The sequence below is a fragment of the Lygodium microphyllum genome, chromosome 8, assembly GCF_053477565.2.
Source record: "Lygodium microphyllum isolate KBCC chromosome 8, Lygodium_microphyllum_v1.1.10, whole genome shotgun sequence".
NCBI classification, from domain to species: Eukaryota; Viridiplantae; Streptophyta; class Polypodiopsida; order Schizaeales; family Lygodiaceae; genus Lygodium; species Lygodium microphyllum.
The window spans coordinates 137,584,358-137,602,876 of record NC_141142.1 but is presented as its reverse complement, the minus strand read 5'-3'; the positions used below and the strand labels follow the sequence as shown (position 1 = coordinate 137,602,876).

General features: G+C 43.9%; 1 protein-coding gene across 1 annotated transcript in view; it reads left to right on the top strand.

The window, feature by feature from the left end:
* ABCB25 (ABC transporter of the mitochondrion 3) overlaps positions 1–18,519 on the top strand; it is a 203,232-nt gene that overhangs the window by 123,811 nt on the left and 60,902 nt on the right. Inside the window, exon 13 of the mRNA XM_087683610.1 lies at positions 17,063–17,151. Coding sequence (XP_087539736.1) covers positions 17,063–17,151 — 89 coding nt within the window. The remainder of the gene's footprint in view (positions 1–17,062; positions 17,152–18,519) is intronic.

Genomic DNA, 18,519 nt, shown 5'->3' with positions numbered 1-18,519 from the left:
GTTGGGATGGTCTCACGAATGAGTTCTTTGAGGTTTTTGCTACCCAATTGGCGAAACCATTAACGGCTTTGTTTTAGCAGGTATGGGAAACGGGGATTATGCCTTCCTCATGGAAAGGACTTATTAAATTGCTTCCGAAGGTTCCTTCGCCGTCTATGTTGAAACATTGGCGCCCAATTTCTTTAATGGGGTCTATGTACAAATTTTTTTCCAAAGTAATGGCGAATCGGCTCCACAAGCATCTCCCTGCCATTGTGCATCCACTTCAATATGGGTTTATTAAGGGCCGAAACATTCTGCACAATGTGTTAAATGCGCAACTGGCGATTGATTATGCACGGCATTCTAATCAGGAGGTCGTACTGATTCAATTGGACCTGGAAAAGGCTTTCGACTATCTGGACTGGTCTTTTGTTGTAGAGCTTATGTCTACTATGGGCTTTGGTGATCGGATGTCGCGACTGATCTACATCATTAGTGCAGCGGCGTCTTCGCGAGTCATGTTGAATGGAGGCGTTACCGAGCCATTTGCCCTTGCCCGGTCTGTCAGACAGGGGTGTCCATTGAGCCCCCTCTTCTTTGCCCTTGCGACCCATCCGGTTCTTTCGCTGTTATCTCATATGTCCGCTTCCACTCAGTTGGCTGGATTGTCGCTTCCTTCTGGACAACATTTCATTAGTCAATCCTTGGCTGATGACAGTTTTATGATTCTACGGGCGGATAAGGATAACATTCGCAAAGCATTGGATGTTTGGGATCTCTTTGGTCAGGCTTCTGGCCTTCGCATCAATGCGCTGAAATCAGCCATTCTCAGCTGCACGGAGTCGGATTTGCAGTCATTGAATTGGCAGGGTATTGTTGTGCCTCGTGGTTCCATTTTCAGACATCTTGGCTACCCCTTGGGTGTTGATGTGCCACCAAAGCAGCTTCTTCAGTGGACTTCTCAGAAACTGGCAGCTAAGTTCCTGCATTGGAAGTCTCAGGCTTGGCCATTCCATGTTCGCCTCAAAGTAGCCCAGACAATTATGTTGCCGATGCTCACATATTTTTTGCCCTTGCTGCCCTGGACTACTACTACTCTGAATGCTCTGACTCAATTTATTCGTTTCATGTTATGGAAGAAAGATTCCTTGCATGCAGGCATTTCTTGGATTTCTTGGTCGCATGCGTGCACCCCTAAACACATGGGTGGAGGAGCTATTTTGGATGCCCAAACTCACATGCTGGCCCTCCGTTGGTCTCTTTTCCGTGCTATGTGCTCAGATCATCATCCCTGGGTCGTGATAGCCCATTATTTCCTTGAGGAGCAGGGGCTTCGGCATGGCAATACCCAAATCCAGAGTTCGTGGTGGCATGTCCTTAATGCCGATTCCCGATTCGCTTGTTCCTCTTCATCCCTGCTTACCCATTTGGTATGTTCCTGGAAACTGGTCCTCCGGAAGGCTCAGTGGCATCCAGCGGAGGATCGCTTGGTTGCTAATTCGTTTCAACTGGAATTGCTGGCAGTCTCGCGGATACTTTCATGGGAAGGTAAACAAGAGTTTCGACCACAATTCAACTGTATGGCACGTTTGGGCTTAACTTCAGTCGCGGATGCCACCCTTGCCAGTCGCAATGTGCTAATATCATTTCGTACAGCTAGGAGAATCTTCAGGATTCCTGGTGGATACAGGCATTTATGGGAACAGCTTCTGATGGTGCTCCAGAGCAGACAACCCTTTCCCGCCCTTGCTTCGGATCGTCCTTGGCAGGATTGGGACTTTGAAGGCCGGCTGAGTTTAGATAAAGCTTCTGCAAACCATGTCTATCATCTCCTGATTAAAGATCATCACTGGCTGGTCACTAAAGCTAATGCGCTATGGGGATTGCGTAAATCCCGGTCATGGTGGAGGGCAACTGTGATGGAAGGGTGGCTGAACAAGACACCCTTCAAATATAAGGTTTTTCTTTGGAGGGTGATGATTGGGGGTCTTCCGCTTGCTTCTGCTCTTTCCAAGCGACGAATATCCAATGGCAATTGTTTCTTTTGCACCATCAGTGTCGAATCTGCCCGTCACCGCTTTATTTCTTGCCCTATCGCTAAGAAAATATGGTCGTTCTTGTCAGCTGTTTGGAGAGCAGTGGTTGGTTTCTCGTTAAGGCCCTTTGATTGGGTCTTTGTGCAGCCCAAATACCCAACACCCGCACAGCCACACATGAAACTAGTGTTTCACTTTCTTCGCTATTGGGGCTGCTGGCACAACTGGACCATTCGGAATGCTTTTCTTTTTGATTCCGCCTCTAATGTTCAGCGGCATATTGTTCGGCTTAAGGGGCTCTTGTATTGGCAGATCGATCTTCTTCAGCATTCTGACTTACTTTCCCCGGAGGACTTGCATCCCTGGCATATGGCAATTTCCTCTATATCTTTGCCATGACCTTGTAACTCGTAGAACTAGAACTGTTTCACATAATGGCTTAGTGCCATCATGTATCTTGTAATCAAGTACACTTGTACTTTTTCTTCGTAATTAATACAATTACCCTTTACAAAAAAAAAAGGGAGAGAGAGAGAGCGGTTTGTCTCTTCCTTTGGGACAGCACTTCATTAGCCAATCTCTGGCTGATGATAGCTTTATGATTTTGCGGGCGGACAAGGACAACATTGGAAAGGCATTAGATGTTTGGACGCTCTTTGGTCATGCTTCTGGTCTTCGCATCAATGCCTTTAAATCAGCGATACTTAGTTGCACGGAGCTTGATTTACAGTCATTAGGCTGGAAGGGCCAGGTTGTTTCCCGTGGCTCCATTATCAGGCATCTTGGATACCCATTGGGGGTGGATGTTCGGCCAAAGGAACTACTTGAGTGGATTTCACAAAAACTGGGAGCGAAGTTTATGTATTGGAAGTCGCAAGCGTGGCCATTCCATGTCCGCCTCAAAGTGGCTCAGACAATTATGTTGCCAATGCTAACATATTTCTTGCCATTGCTGCCGTGGACTCCTACTACTTTGAAGGCTCTCACTCGCCCCATTCGTTTCATGTTATGGAAGAAGGATTCATTGCAAGCAGGTATTTCGTGGATTTCATGGTCACATACATGTACCCCTAAACGCATGGGTGGTGGAGCTATTTTGGATGTTGAAACTCATATGTTGGCTCTTCGTTGGTTTCTTTTTCACGCCATGTGTGTGGATCATCACCCGTAGACCATTATAGCCCGTTATTTCCTTGAGGACAGCGGGCTATGCCATGGTAATACACGACTTCGGGGTTCCTGGTGGCATGTCCTTAATGCAGGCTCTCGATTTTCCAGTCCCTCTTCCTCTTTGTTACTGCATTTGGTTGGCTCTTGGAAAGTGGTGCTCCAAAAGGCTCCTTGGCATGCAGTGGGGGACCGCTTGCATACTAACTCCTTTCAACTGGAATTGTTGGCAGTCTCGAGATTACTTTTATGGGAAGACAAACATCAGCTCAGACCAAGATTTAACCGCATGGCCCGTTTGGGTGTGACTTCGGTTGCGGATGCTACCCTTGCCACTCGCAATGTCCTCGCATCGTTTCGTATTGCCAGGAGACTTTTCAAGATCCCGCGCAGATACCGTGATTTATGGGAATAGCTTTTGTCAGTGCTTCGGGGTAGGCAACCCTTTCCTGCCCTGGTTGTGGATCGTCCTTGGCAGGACTGGGACCTTGCAGGCTGGTTGAGTCTGGAAAAGGCCTCTGCTAATCAGGTGTATCATCTTCTCATTTAAGATCATTGATGGCTGGGTCTGAAAGCTAATACTGTATGGGGATTGCGGAAATCGCAGTCATGGTGGAAGGTACCTGTGATGGAGGGCTGGTTGAATAAGACACCTTTCAAATGTAAGGTCTTTCTTTGGCGGGTAATGATTGGTGGTCTTCCTCTTGCCTCGGCCCTTTCCAAGCATAGAATCTTGAACGGCAATTGCTTCTTCTGTACCACTACTGTGGAATCGGCCCGGCATAGATTTCTTTCCTGCCCGCTCGCCAAGAATATCTGGTCACTCTTGTCACAAGTTTGGCGTGCAGTGGTGGGGTCCTCACTAACTCCTTTCGATTGGGTTTTTGTGCGCCCAAACTACCCCACACCGCCACAGTTACATGTGAAGATCTTGTTCCACTTTTTCAGATACTGGGGATGCTGGCACATTTGGACCACGCGGAATGCCTTTCTCTTTGATTCGGCCTCTAATGTACCGAGACACATTGCCCGGCTTAAAGGTCTCTTGCATTGGCAGATAGATCTCATTCGGCACTTGGACTTGCTCCCTCGGGAGGACTTGCTTCCCTGGCATATGGCAATTGCCTCTGGGTCTTTGCCATGATTTGTGTAACCTTTTTCGTGGATTGGTACTGGGATTTTACACACGTTGGCCTAGGGCCCTCATTTATTTTGTAATCATGTAATCATGTAAACTTGTACCTTTTTTTTGTAATTAATACAATTACCTTTTACGAAGAGAGAGAGAGAGAGAGAGAGAGAGAGAGAGAGAGAGAGAGAGAGAGAAGGCCAATATAGACAGCCTGCTTAATTGCAGAACTGACCGTTCGCAGATTCATGACCTGCGCAGAGAGCTTGAAAGCACATCGTGAGGGTTTTGTAGCACAAGTTGCACAAGTGCAGTCCTTTACAGTCTGACTGCATAACAGGTGCAATATACATGCAGGGCCTGGTTGAAGGGAGGAGACAGATTCTGTTTAGATTTGAAACAGCCAGTTAGGGTTGAGAACAAAGCTTGTAATAAGCATAAAGTTTAGTTATGGCGAATTTGCAGGTGTCAAATGGTATTGATATGGCTTTTCTTGACCAGCATACAGGGCATGGGGATGATAAAGATTTGGTGGAATCAGATGGTGACTCGTCGGCTGAAGATTCTGGGCAGTTGATGGATGGGTAAATGTCGTAATATGTCGGTTGATGAACTGGTTTTATGTGCCTCAAATTTACCTCGGCAAGATGTTCATGCTTCATGCTCATAGACTGACGGGTCTCTTCAGTTTATGCTGGCCACTGCAAACAATCTTATGTTGGATTATGCTCATGCCAATGAGGGTAAAGCGAGCTCTTTACCGGAGGGGATCATGTGGTTGCTGTCATGGGAGTTGACCTAGTCTTACAGCGATTGCTACTTTCCATGAGAGGGCAGCCATCTTTTACTTTACAGGAAGGACTCCTTTGATCACTAGGATTCATGCTTGGCTATAGTCCATGCTTGTCAGTGTTGAGGTGTCTCAAGTTGATGCATTAGGGCAAGTGCAGTCCCCTCTCGTTGAAGAGATTTATGATGGACCGAGGGGGTTTTTGGAGGTCCTTTTTCATTCCCCAAAAGTACGTGCTCACATTATGCAACGTATTCCTTTGTTCATGGATGGTCAGCTAGTACATATGGTCCCATATGGTGGAGGTTCAGGAGGTACTTAGGCAAGCATGCCTAATGTGGGTGGAAGTGGTTGATTTTCGTGCACATCTTTGGCGACTTCTTCCTTTGGTTTTGAGAACCCTGGGTGAGGTCTTGGTGGAGCCTCGGTTGGCCTCTCGCAATAGGGGCAGGGCCTATATGCTTTGGGATATAGGGAAACCTCACCCGACCAAAATTCGTTCTGAGGTTCCAGGGTTACAAATGTTGGTTTATGAACTGAAATGGGGCACATTTGCTGGTGATTGTTTTAGATGTGGCCAATTGGGCCATTTCATTTTAGAATGTGGTAGAAACCTTGAGGTATTGTAGTATTCTATGGATCTTGACATGGATATGCATGAGCGTCATCCCCAACAGTAGCTGGTTTAGCAGCCAAAAGCTAATCCTGTGCCGCTTGTCTAGCATGGACATGATGATGGAAAGAAGGATGTTTCCCAAGCTGGTATTGAGCGTGCATCGCTTTCGATTTGTCGGAATTTGCCTCCTTAGTAAGATTCTTGGGTCACTGTAGTTAGACGTAATGCTAGATAGGATTCTCGTTTGACTCGTGCCCACCCACCTCCCCACCCTATCACTCAGAATTTTCAACAAAGAGTTAAGGGGTTCTATATGAAACCGTAATCTTCACATGTTCCTGCAGTTGGTGCGGATGATAAAAGGGCTTCCGATTTTGCTTTGCGCTTTACTGCGTGTGGGAGGCTTGTGCCTCCTCGGGATATTTTTCGTTCTCAGCAACAATAGTTTCTTTATCGTTATTCCATTGCTAGTTTGTAGAGGGCAGATCTTGTAGATGTGATCCGAAGTGAGATGGAGAGATTTCAGGCAGCTAAAGCTATTGATGTTAAAGGGAAAGGGAATGTGGTGGATTAGTAGTTTTCTTGTTTGTGATTTATCATGAGAATTTCTTTATGGAATTTTAATATATTTCTTCGGCTAGTAAGCAGTATTGGTTGTGGAAAGTGTGTTAGCTGGATATTGGGATATTTTTTGTGCTGTGGAGCATAAACAACAAGCTTTGGCAAGATCTTCTTATGTATATAAGGATTATACAATTTTTTTTAGTGGCCACACTCCACATAAATCTAGAGTTATATCGGCCGTTAGATCTTCCCTGCAACCATCTTTGGTTTCTTGGGAGCCTTGCGGTAGATTTCTGATTTTGGAAATCGTATATGAGAGAGAGGTTTTGTGGCTAGTAGGCGTGTATGCTCCTTCTATTGCTCGGGATGTCGTTAGCTTTGGGATGACTTGCATTACCTTGCCATGGCTCATCAAGGCTTTGTTATGGGTGATTTTAATGTATGTGTATCTGTGGATCAGGCGACTTCCATGAGCGATGTGTATGTGTGGATTCTGAATTCTTGCAGCCCAATTTTGTAATTATTTCCAAGCTTGATGCCTAAATCATGAGAGTTATTCCCATGAAACTAGCAGGATCGCCAAAGTGTTATGGCCTATCAAGACCATAACAACAAATACAGGAAACACTATGCAAACACGAACTACATATTACATTCATCAACGCATAACTACTCCTGAAAACTATCACACAGTTGTCTGTCATCGCGACCACTCGTGATCAGATAACTTGAAATAGACATAGTAAATATTCAGGACTCAAATACAGAGTAATAGAACCAGATATGAGTGACCAAAATCTGGTGCTGTCTTTAAGAAGATAGCATTACTCATCACGCAAGATCTCAAAAGATACAATTTCGTGAACCTCAGGAAGTTGCCTGAATGTCAGGTAGAAACTTCATATGACATTTTAAGTCACTTTACATATGCTGGTTCTACATGTATACTAGTACTAAGGTATAAAAGTACTAATAGCAAGTGCAATTCGAGCCTCAACACTTGGCACAGCTTGGTGGATGACTGGGACAGTCAAGACTTGAACCCACAAGCATGTAGCTATCTAACAAAAGGCATAGAAACTAAGTATGATAATGAGTAACTCAGAGAACACAGTTATGCCTTGCTAGAGGCCTTGTACCCCTTAACAAGCCACACTGAGTAGTAGTGAATAGAGCCCCTCCAGGATATTCATAGCCCTCTGGTGCAGTTGCATAATTGGTTCTAAGAGTCAACAAAGTGCACTATAGCATATGACGATAAAAAAGAAGTACATCAAAGGCAATTAGTGAAAAGAACTAGGAGTGTAAAGAATGATGTCTTTGCAACTAGACATCTGACACACTGAACCATTAACAACATGATCCTCAATAGTTTCATGACCCATAGCATTAATTTTGGTTTTTTGACAGCGGTATTTCTAGATACATCACATCTCGTAGAGATTTATTTTGTGTTGGTGCAGCTCCAGTTGGCAAGTCTGTACAATGCACCGATATTGCATCATACCCTGTTAGAGGTATTGGGGAGATTGTGCTCATAGCCATTGATGGCTCTATTATCCATTTACAGGATGCTTTGTTTGTGTCAGGCATAAAGAAGAATCTGCTCTCTATTTCTTCTTTGGCACTTTGTGGATTGCAGGTCACATTTGATGATGACAGATGCATATTAAGAGATAAAGAACACATGACTTTGGTCTTGACTGGCACTTTATGTCATGGATTATATGAGTTGGATGCTCTTTCAGTTGATCAGTCAGTGTACTCGGCATCCACTCTTACTTCTGCTATCATTCAGGGAGAGTTATGGCATGCTTGGATGGGGCATGTGAACTTTGGTAGCTTGATGCTCTTACAACGTACACAAATGCTAGATGGATTACCTCTTTTGGAGAGACTTCTTGAGCACTTGTGCGAAGGATGTATTTTGGGAAAAATGCATCGCTTTTCGTTTCCACGTGATGTTGCTTTTAGAGCCACAGCCACGTTAGAGTTAGTGCATTCAGATGTATGTGGGTCTATGTAGACAAAGCGATTAGGAGGATGTTACTATTTTGTGACTTTTATTGATGACTTTACACGATTCTGCTGGGTCTATTCTTTGGTAAAAAAGTCAGAAGTGTATGATGCATTCTTGGCTTTTGTTGCAATTGTTGAAAATCAATCTAGCTGTAGGGGGGAATAGATGTCCTCTATGCTGAATTCCTTTTTGAAGCACAAGGGCATTGTACATCAGTTCACTACTACTTATACTCCACAGCAGAATGGGTTTGCAGAGAGGAAGAATTGGTCACTCATGGAGATGACCAGATGTATACTGAAAGCAAAGAGCTTGCCACACAATTTTTGGATGGAAGCCGTTATGTGTGCTTGCCATGTTTTAAATAGATGCCCCACTAAAACATTAAAGAAAATTACACCTTTTGAGGTTTGGAACAGCCGGAAACCTTTTGTTGGACACTTTCGTACCTTTGGGTGTCTTGCATATGTACACATTCCCTAGGTACTTAGGAAAAAGTTGGGTAACAAGGCTATCAAATGTAGTTTTGTGGGATATAGTAGTGAGAGTAAAGGCTACAGATTCTACGATCCTCTCTAAAAAGGTGTTTGTTAGTAGGAATGTACTATTTGATGAAAAATCAGAATTGTCCATTGCTAGTTTAGACACATATCAGGCTGCCTGTGATGTATTTGAAGGGCTGTTGCCCGTTACATTTGGTGATTCAGCTCGAGTTTCAGCAAGTGAACTCAATATTCAGCCAGCTACTCCATTGGAAAATGCGGAAAATCAGCCATTGGCTGATCTGAATATTCAGCAAAGTTTATGCATAGAGAGGAGGCAAGACAAATGCCTAGATGGTATTTACAGATTATGAAAGATAGTCATCTGGATGCACCCATGGCTGGTCGTACTAGAAGGCAAGCTCGTATGCATGATACTGCACATACCATGGAGTTTGTTTTGGCAACAAGCACACTTGATAATGAGGAGCTTGAATGTTTTGAGGATGCACAACAAAGTGTGCATGGGATGGCAACAATGCAAGCTGAATTGGATTCTATCACTAAGAATCAAACATGGGATTTAGTGCCTTTGCCCTTTGGGAAGAAAGCCATTGGAACAAAATGGGTCTACAAGATGAAACGGAATGCAGATGGATCGATTGATAAATATAAGGTAAGGCTTGTAGCTAAAGGCTATGCACAATTGAAAGGCATTGACTATGAGGAGACATTTGCTCCTACTTCCCGAATGACGACCATCAGGTCTATGGTTGCTTTGGCTGCTCATTATGGATGGACTGTGCATCAGTTGGATATAAAAATTAAATACATGGGGAACTTCATGAGGAAGTATATATACAGCAACCCATTGGTTTTGTAGCTGAAGGATCGAAACACTTGGTTTGCAAGCTGAAAAAGGCTTTATATGGTTTGAAAGAAGCTCCTAGAGCTTGGTATGCAAAGATAGATGCTTTTTTGTTTAGCCAAGGGTTCATAAACAGCTCATTTGAATCTACCCTTTATGTATGTAAAGAGGGGGGATCCATGCTGATCATTTGTCTATATGTTGATGATCTCTTGCTTACAAGGATACATGCTGATCAGATTTCAGCATTCAAACAAAATTTGCAGCAAACTTTTGACATGTTAGACTTGTGGTCTTTGCATTATTACTTGGGCATTGAGTTCATAGATGATGCTAGAGATATTGGTTTGTCACACTCAAGATACATTGGTAAACTTCTTGAGAAGTTTGGCTTACAGGATTGCAAGCCAGTATGTACACAAATGGAACTTGGAGTAAAGCTGTCATTACATGATGACAGTGATTTGTTTGATATACACACATATGCTCTAGCAGTTGGATGTCTTATTTACCAATGCAACACTAGGTGGGACATACAGTTTGCAATTTCAGCCCTGAGTAGATATATGCATGAGCCACGCATGTCACATTGGCAAGCTGTTAAGCGTGTCTTTCGTTACTTGTAGGGTACTAGATCTATTGGATTGCTTTATGCCAAGGGGGGACCGCTACAGTTACATGCTTACAGTGATTCTGATTGGGCTGGTGATTATGAATCATGTCACTCCACTAGTGGCAATTGTTTCTTTCTTGGCTCATCTTGTGTATCTTGGCTGAGCAAGAAACAATCCACTGTTGCCACATCGTCATGTGAAGCTGAAGACAAGGCAGCTTTCACTACCACAGTTGAATTCGTATAGGTTAGACGCTTGCTAGCTGATCTGGATGTATTTGTTACGGAGCCTACTCCTTTGTTCACTGATAGTCAGAGTGCCATTGCAGTGGCATGGAACCCAGTGTTTTATGCACGCACGAAACACATTGAGATACATTATTACTTTGTTAGAGAGAGGCTACATGTAGGTGATATCAGCCTTGTCTATTGTCCTATCACTAGTAATGTGGTAGACATCTTTACCAAAGCTCTTTCTCATGACAAATTTGAAGCATTTTACAATGCTTTAAATTTGATCTCCTTTGGTGGCTGATGATCCTTGTACTCTTGATCACTCTTCACTCCAGGGGGGTTTGTTGGGTTTTCTCACTTACGCCTCACTGACGCTTACGCTCACATAGCAGTGTCGATGATCACAAGGACACTGGGGCACTTTTTACTCTCGATTCGAGAGGTTTTTCCCTCCAGACTTATTGTCTTATTTTGTATATGCTTATGTCAGACACTTACGGGCACTTATCGTGTTTGGGTGTGAATACCCCCTACAACCCTAAGGTTTAAGGGTTGTACTTTGTACTTTCAGGTTACACTCTTTCAGTCTATTGAATTGGGTATCGTGCTTCACTCTCACATAGTCTATTGCACTCTGAGCTGAGCGTCCATCCTCTCTCCATCTCACAAAGTGTGGTGAATTCGCATTGGAAACCATTCTATCCTATCGCTCTCAATTGCCCTCTCTCTACGTATGCACTGAGCTTTGCCTCTATCACTGCTCCATACATCTTTGTCAATGTGTGCCCCCACGATGATGGTTCTATACTTATCTTGATCTAGGGGGACTCCAGACTTGTGGATAGGCATAATGTTATGCATAGAGAGACATAGAGAGAGAAAGAAAAGAAAGAAAGTTATATTAATGTCTACAAAAGGCCAAATCAGCATGTGAGACCAAAATGTTACATCAGAGGGAGAGCTAATACAACTGATGCTATCATCATCTCTCATTAGAGAAGAAAACAGAATTATGTCTAGGTCCACATGATAAATCAAAATGGAAAATGAAAAGTAGGGAAAACTAAAAAACTGAAAAGAGCATAGAGTATCTCCCTCTCAGTGTATGGAATCCTCCAAGACTTTGCAAGCTACCTCTCTCTGAGTCGTCGTGGTAATCTTCCTCTGTAACGAGCAATCGTGACCTGAATGTCTCGCATATGAGCATGCCTAGGTACCCTAGGGCATTGTGCTATGTGGAATGTTGTAGCTCTATCTATTGTGATGCCACTTGATGATGTCTCTTGATGGCACTTGTGAGTAGGAGATGTAGTGTCTAAGGTGGCAGTGGCCGAGGGGCTGGCTATACTGAAAAAGTCTGTAACTGCTCTTTGGAGGGGAGGACATGGTTGGGGTTGCCTCTGATCTTGTAACAATGCTGCTTTGCGTCATTGGAGCTCCAATAAGAAAAGGCCCATACATCTTTGGTCCTCATAGTCCATCACCTATCCTTGTGGTCAAAAGCCCTCCTTAAAGAGACAATGGTAGTTGTCTCGGATATCATAGTATATAGTGCATCTACAAGTGTAGTGTTTCCTCGTCTCTTGCTCCCATCCACAAAGTTGGCACATCCTCTCATTTGCTGCAACATGGCTCCATCGACCTGTCTCAATCATTAGCTGATCTGATGAGGTGCGTATCTGTCCAATAGCAACTCGAAGTCCATGAGAAAGTTGAGAATCCATATATCTCGGTCTCATTATGAAACCATCGTGGGAAAGCTGCAAGAAGTGACATTGGTATTGTGCCATCTTTGTGCCTAATGGGAAAGGGGGGCTTGGACCAAGTCCTCTCTGTCTCCACTTTAGTGATGTCTGCTCTCATCACTCTATTCAACTTTGAAGTGTTGAGACTCAAAATGGGACAATCAAGGCTGTAATTGAACAGTGGCAATCTGTCTATGTTCATGCCATACAAGTGCAGCCACGTGCTCATATGTGCATACCTATAGTGTCGATCTCCCTCTGCTACAAGTTGTCTTGAATTCTCCAAAGCTAGCCTAGGGTATCGGTCTTTAGCAAGCTGCCATATCCTCTCCAGGAAGGTGATATCTTGGAATAGTGCCTCCCCTACCATGGGTGCTGCACCCGACTCTACTCGGATGATCTCTTGTGGTAGTGAGGTTTTCACCCTTATCAAACGTGCTATCATCATGACCAACTGTCTCGCCATATGCTCCCAGCCATCACAATGTTGTGCTTTACGTCCGTTACAGTCCATGAGAGGTGCCCGTCTATTATGATAAAGGCTTAGGCCCCAAATGGCTCTTCCATAGAGTAGTGGGGGCATAACTAAAGTGTCAAACAGCCACAATTTGGTACGGGGCTTGTGGAACTGTGTGCACACTGTCACTGCAGAGTACCCAAAGCTACTTATGCACATGCAAGCCTAGCCTCTGAAGTCTCCTTCCGTGAAAATGCTGGCCCTTTGAAAGTGACCTCAAGGTATAGATATTGTCTAACCATTTTCAAAGACTGACCATCATACCTAAAGTGATGCTCTGAGCGTGTCACCCAAGCTACTAAGGTGTTAAAGGCCATAATTTTAGTCTTTCCAAGATTAACCTTGAAGCCTTTCTCTTCATAAAACACATGCAATGCATCCAGATGTCATTGTAGCCCCTCAGGTGAATTTGCGATGAGCACAATATGGTCTATGTATAACAAAAATGTATGAAGACCCTAGCCAAGCTGGCTCCCATACCACCCAGTCTTTGTGTGTAATCTGTGATCTCGTCAATGTACAATCCAAACAGCAAAGGAGAGAGCGGACTGGCTTGCTTTACACCAACCGTGCTAGACACTGAGTGTGTTGTGTGTCGAGGCACTTGTACTCTATCTATCACTGTCTCGTACAATGTATAAATACACCATTGCATATCTTCTGGAACCCCAATGGTTCGCCCAACGCAATGAAGGAAAAGTGAAGGAGACTTCCATCCCCAAAGCATCTATATCGAGTGTTCTTCTTCACAGGACCCTCTTCGCACTTTCGTGTCATTGAGATAAATCCTCCGATGTTCCTATTGCTCCAGTTTCTACTCCTACCAGGGATCCACCACCCTCCAAAACGGCAACCACACTAGCAAGAATTGAGGTAGTCATGATAGAGGGCCTGTGACTCTCTAGCGTATAGTCATCACTCCATGGGATCGCAATATCCAGGTTCAACCTCCCACCTTGTGGACACGCCTTCTTCCTTGCGGGTTGAACATCGGCAACCTTATCCCTTTGCAGTACTAGGAGACTTCTTTGAAGATGGTCTACTAGAGACATTGGTAGCAAAGATCTATACCTAGACCAGGAAGTCTTCTCAAAATTGTTGGCTCGTCTCTAGCTCTGGCACGCCTCTTGTATTGTTGTCCTTTTGTATTTGCCGACTCTATTGTATTTGGTTTATGCACATTGGCCCAAAGCCACCTTGCACCTTGTAACCCTGTAATCTTGTACTTTTTTTCACAACTAATATAATTACATATTACGAAAGAGAAAAGAGAGGGAGGGAGACATCTCTTGGATTGTTGTCCTATCTATTGTGTCTGGTTTATGCACATTGGCCCAAAGCCACCTTGCACCTTGTAACCTTGTAATCTTGTACTTTTTTTCATAACTGATATAATTACATATAACGAAAGAAAAAAGAGAGGGAGGGAGGGAGGAAATAAATAAAGATATATTAATGTCTGCAAGTGGCCAATGTGGCATACGAGACAAGAACTAATATATTTGTATCCAATGTCATCTTATTATGATAAAATTGAAGTGAGATAACATGAAATAAATGTATCCTAATATGAGGCTAAAGTCTACTAAAATAAAAAATGTCTCTAAAGTAGAAGACTATGTGTACATGATAGATGTCCAATCCATGTAGGCTCATCCACGTTCATATCTGAGTACTAACAATCTTTCTTCCCTTCCTCTACTAGCTTTCTAGAAGCAGCAAATGCCAATCTAGAGTATCTATGACATGGAAGCTCCCGTATCCTATGTAAGAATGTCATTGCTCTTAAGAGTGCCTCTACAACCAATGGGTGTTGCCCCTAGCTCCGCTTTGATGGTGGGGTGTGGTGTAGAGGCCTTTCTCTTGACTCTAGTACACTTATCACTAGTTCTCTTGTCTATATTCTGTGTGTGTTTGTGTGTGTGTGTGCACATGGACACATACACACACACAAATTATAAGTATCTCTCTCTACACACACATACACACATGTGCGCACGCATCACAAATATTCCAAAACTCAGTCTCCACAAATTTTTCAAATGCATGAAACTCCAAAATTCATTTTCTTTCCATTTTTGAAACTCACCTTCCCGAAACTTGTGAAACTTGTGGAAATTGTGCAAATCATGATATTATACCCTTCATTTTAGACTCTACTCCATTGTAGTCATTACCTTGGGATCCTTGTGAGAACTTTGTCCGATAGACATCTATTGTAGGGTGGTCAGGTATGAATCATCTGATGTGTTAAGTAGGCTGACTTTATACAGTACCAAATATATAGATAAATTTATTAGATAATATACAATGTTTCATGTCATTAGAAAATAGATAAGAGATAAACAGTCAACATATTCAATCTATACTTTCAACATGATTACCCATGATACAAAACTAACGATGAGTGACAAGTCAACTAATTTTAAAGATAGACCCAAGTCTGGAATAGAGGAGGTGCAGGTAAAGAGAGAGGTAGATGAAGTGAAGAGAGGAAAGAGGAGAGGAAGGGGAGTTGGTAAGGGAGAGGTAGACCAAGAGGAGATGGTAAGAGAGGTACAGGTAGAGGTAGTTCAAGAGGATGTGGAAGAGTAAGAAGGAGAGGAAGAACTTGAAGCTTGTGGTGATAGGTAAACGTGAGAAATTGAGGGATGAGAGACAAAAGGATAAACAGCCAGAAAATTGCCAAAAAATGGGCAGTAACACACTTTTTTGAAGATCCTATGGTTTAAAAAATAGACAATTTCTTTTTACCAGTACAGTCCATATGGCACCCGTCGGTATCATACATGTCCAACAGGACTGGACTGATCATTCTCTATGTAGATATCTATGGACGGAAGGCAGCTATCATCTATTGCACACTGCTGCCAGGTATAACAGATTGAGGAGTTTAGAGTACAACTAGCTATATCCTTGCATACATCTGCAGCCACCCTTTCTCCACACACCCAACCTACGTTGAGGGGGACTTCTACATCCTATAACTATGAAGACAATGAGTTGCATGAGATCTAGGCTTACTCTCGACTTTCAAGGACAGGTAGCATCAGCAGCATAACTGATAAGCAAGCACAAGTTGTCTTCCACTATTTAGCATGATAGAAACGTGCATATGTAAAGGAATTTGACTAGTTTTTTTGACTATATTTGATACATAAGTTCAAGGAGGCATGCAGAATGTTTCAACTCTCTTGTACTCATCGTTGATTTTTACACCAGAAGATTGAGCATATGAATGCATCAAGGCTCGAGCATTCGGTAGTCATGCACCTTTCCCATGCCCTAGAGAGATCTCGGCACCTTTATTCAATATCGACACACATGTTTAATCGAGTCTTGAGCCATGTGACAGTTTTCAACCACTTAGCCAGTGCCATATACCTACCTTGGAAGGCAAGATATCTGATGGAGCCAGGTAACTATTGGACTATCACATTGGTCACTCATTTGGTTCAGTTTGGCTCATGCATTCAGTGGCTGGATAGGAAGACATGGGCTGTAACCTGCAAGGCAGGGAGACATCCAGAGAGGACACTTCATGGTAGAACATATCCTTACATTTGAGGCCAGGAGGAGAAAGCACAGAGTCAGAATACACCACACCACATGTAGCGTACGTATGCTTCAGGTCTCTATATGCCCCTTTGGAGCCTCCCCTTTGTCACCTCCATGAACCACAACCATGATAGCCATCTGCCTTTACAGTTGAGATGGCACAAGACACCATATAAGGACTCAAACCTGCACATAGGGAGGCTTCCAGAGAGGATATTTAATGTTAGACCATGTCCTTACATTTGAGGCGGTTATCATGGAGGAAAACAACACAAGTTTGAAAGATCTATGAATTGTTATGTTTTGGCCATTACTGAGGACAGTCCTCAAATGATCCCATAATGTTTTTTACCATGTGAGTTCCTTCCCTTTAGTGTCAGCTTTTGCCATTACATGTTTACTTACTGGGATTGCGGTGAATCACGACTGACCCTTGAGTTTTACACTTGCAAGGAAAGTTGTTAGAGATTTGATCAAATTTGATGTTTTTTTGGCTGATTTGATTCTCCCAGTCGTATATCTACATGCTGATTGTCATTGAAGGTTTCAAGTTTCGCCCTTGGTTGGATCTGGAGAATGTCTTGTTGCAGTACATAAATCAATTGCCACAAGAATTGTGGCCTTTTTCTCCTATAGGCTTAGGCTTGTTTTGTATTCATAGTTTGAAACAAATCGTGATCAGTGTTTCATTAGTGCTGGCTGCACTCATTCAGAGACTTTTGTGCTATGTCAAAGAAACAGGTATGTTGAAGGAAGACAAATCTTGAATGGTACCTCATTCAAAGTGCCAGGTGGAAAGAGTGTGGCAATTGTGGGTACAAGTGGCAGTGGTGAGAGTTTCTTGTGTTGGAGTATCGTGGTTCTCAGTTTGTGACCAAACTTTGTCAGAGGTTGCATGTGCTTGTTATTTACATACTGTGTGTTATAAGTGCACTGACATAAATATCTAATGCATAAACCTGTTTAAATTCTATTGCTTTACCAACAAGTTTCGTGTAGAATATTTTGAAGGGGCCTTTAAGAGGATCTAAACTATTTATATTTTTCTAACATCTGACAAGAAGGATCTGGACTCTTTAGCTTCCCTTTCATTCCATGACCTCAATTTCACATGTTCAAGGTGGGAGAAGCGTTGAAAGCTTTTGAGTCATCTCAACTGCTTACTCTCACGTGATTGTAATATTGTGGATGTCACCTTTTTTTCTTACATAATTCTAAACTCTTTACTTTCTCTTTCATCTTACAAGAATGATGCCAACTTTTTAGCTCCTTTTTGCTATGAAGACCTCAGTTTCACTGCTCACAGTCATGTGATTGTGATTTGTGTGTGTGTTTGAGAGAGAGAGAGAGAGATTAACGTCTACAAAAGGCCAAGTTGGCCTATGAGACCAAAAGGTTACATACACAGAGAGAGAGAGAGAGAGAGAGAGAGAGAGAGAGAGAGAGAGAGAGAGAGAGTCGCGGAAGGCTATGGAGGAGCTCGATCTGAAGCCGCCTCGCCCCTGTACCTGTTCTGCTGCTATCTGCGCCGTCCTGCTCCGTGTGCCGTTTCCCTGACCACTCCCGCTGCCACGCTTGCAGCCGCCCGTCTGCTTTCGCTTGCCCTGCAGTCTGCAGTCCCGTCGCCCTCTGCTACCTCGGACGCCTGTCTGGCCGTCGCCTGATCCTGACGGCCCTCGCCTGTCCCGTTGCCTGCCTCGTCGCCTGCCCCGCCGCCTGCACTGTCGCCTGCGTCTGAAGCCCCGTGGGCTCTACGCCTGCATTTCGCCTGCACTTCGCCCTTTCACCCTGTGCGTTAGGGTTTCTGCTGACGCCTGGCCCCTGCCTTGCGCCCCCGACTGTCCCCCTCTGCCATCGACTGCCCGCCCTGTGCTCCACCCTCCTGCCCCTGCACTGTTAGGGTTGTGCCCTGCCGCGTGCCCTCTTAGGATAGGTCGCGACTGCGGAGGACAAGGTTGCGTTTCCCGCTCTCCACCGCGCGTCAGTCCTCCTTCGAGATCCAATCGTGATACAAGATGGCTGGTTTGGATCTGGATTTCATAGACCAAACGGTGGCAGCACTTGGCCCGGATTCTGATACTGAGGAACCTGAGGATATGGTTCCGTGCACCGAAGAGGTGCCCCCTGGTCCTGACATCCAGCCTGTGGGTAAACATACCAAGCATACTTCGGAAGAGATAGTTGTTCATCAGGAATCG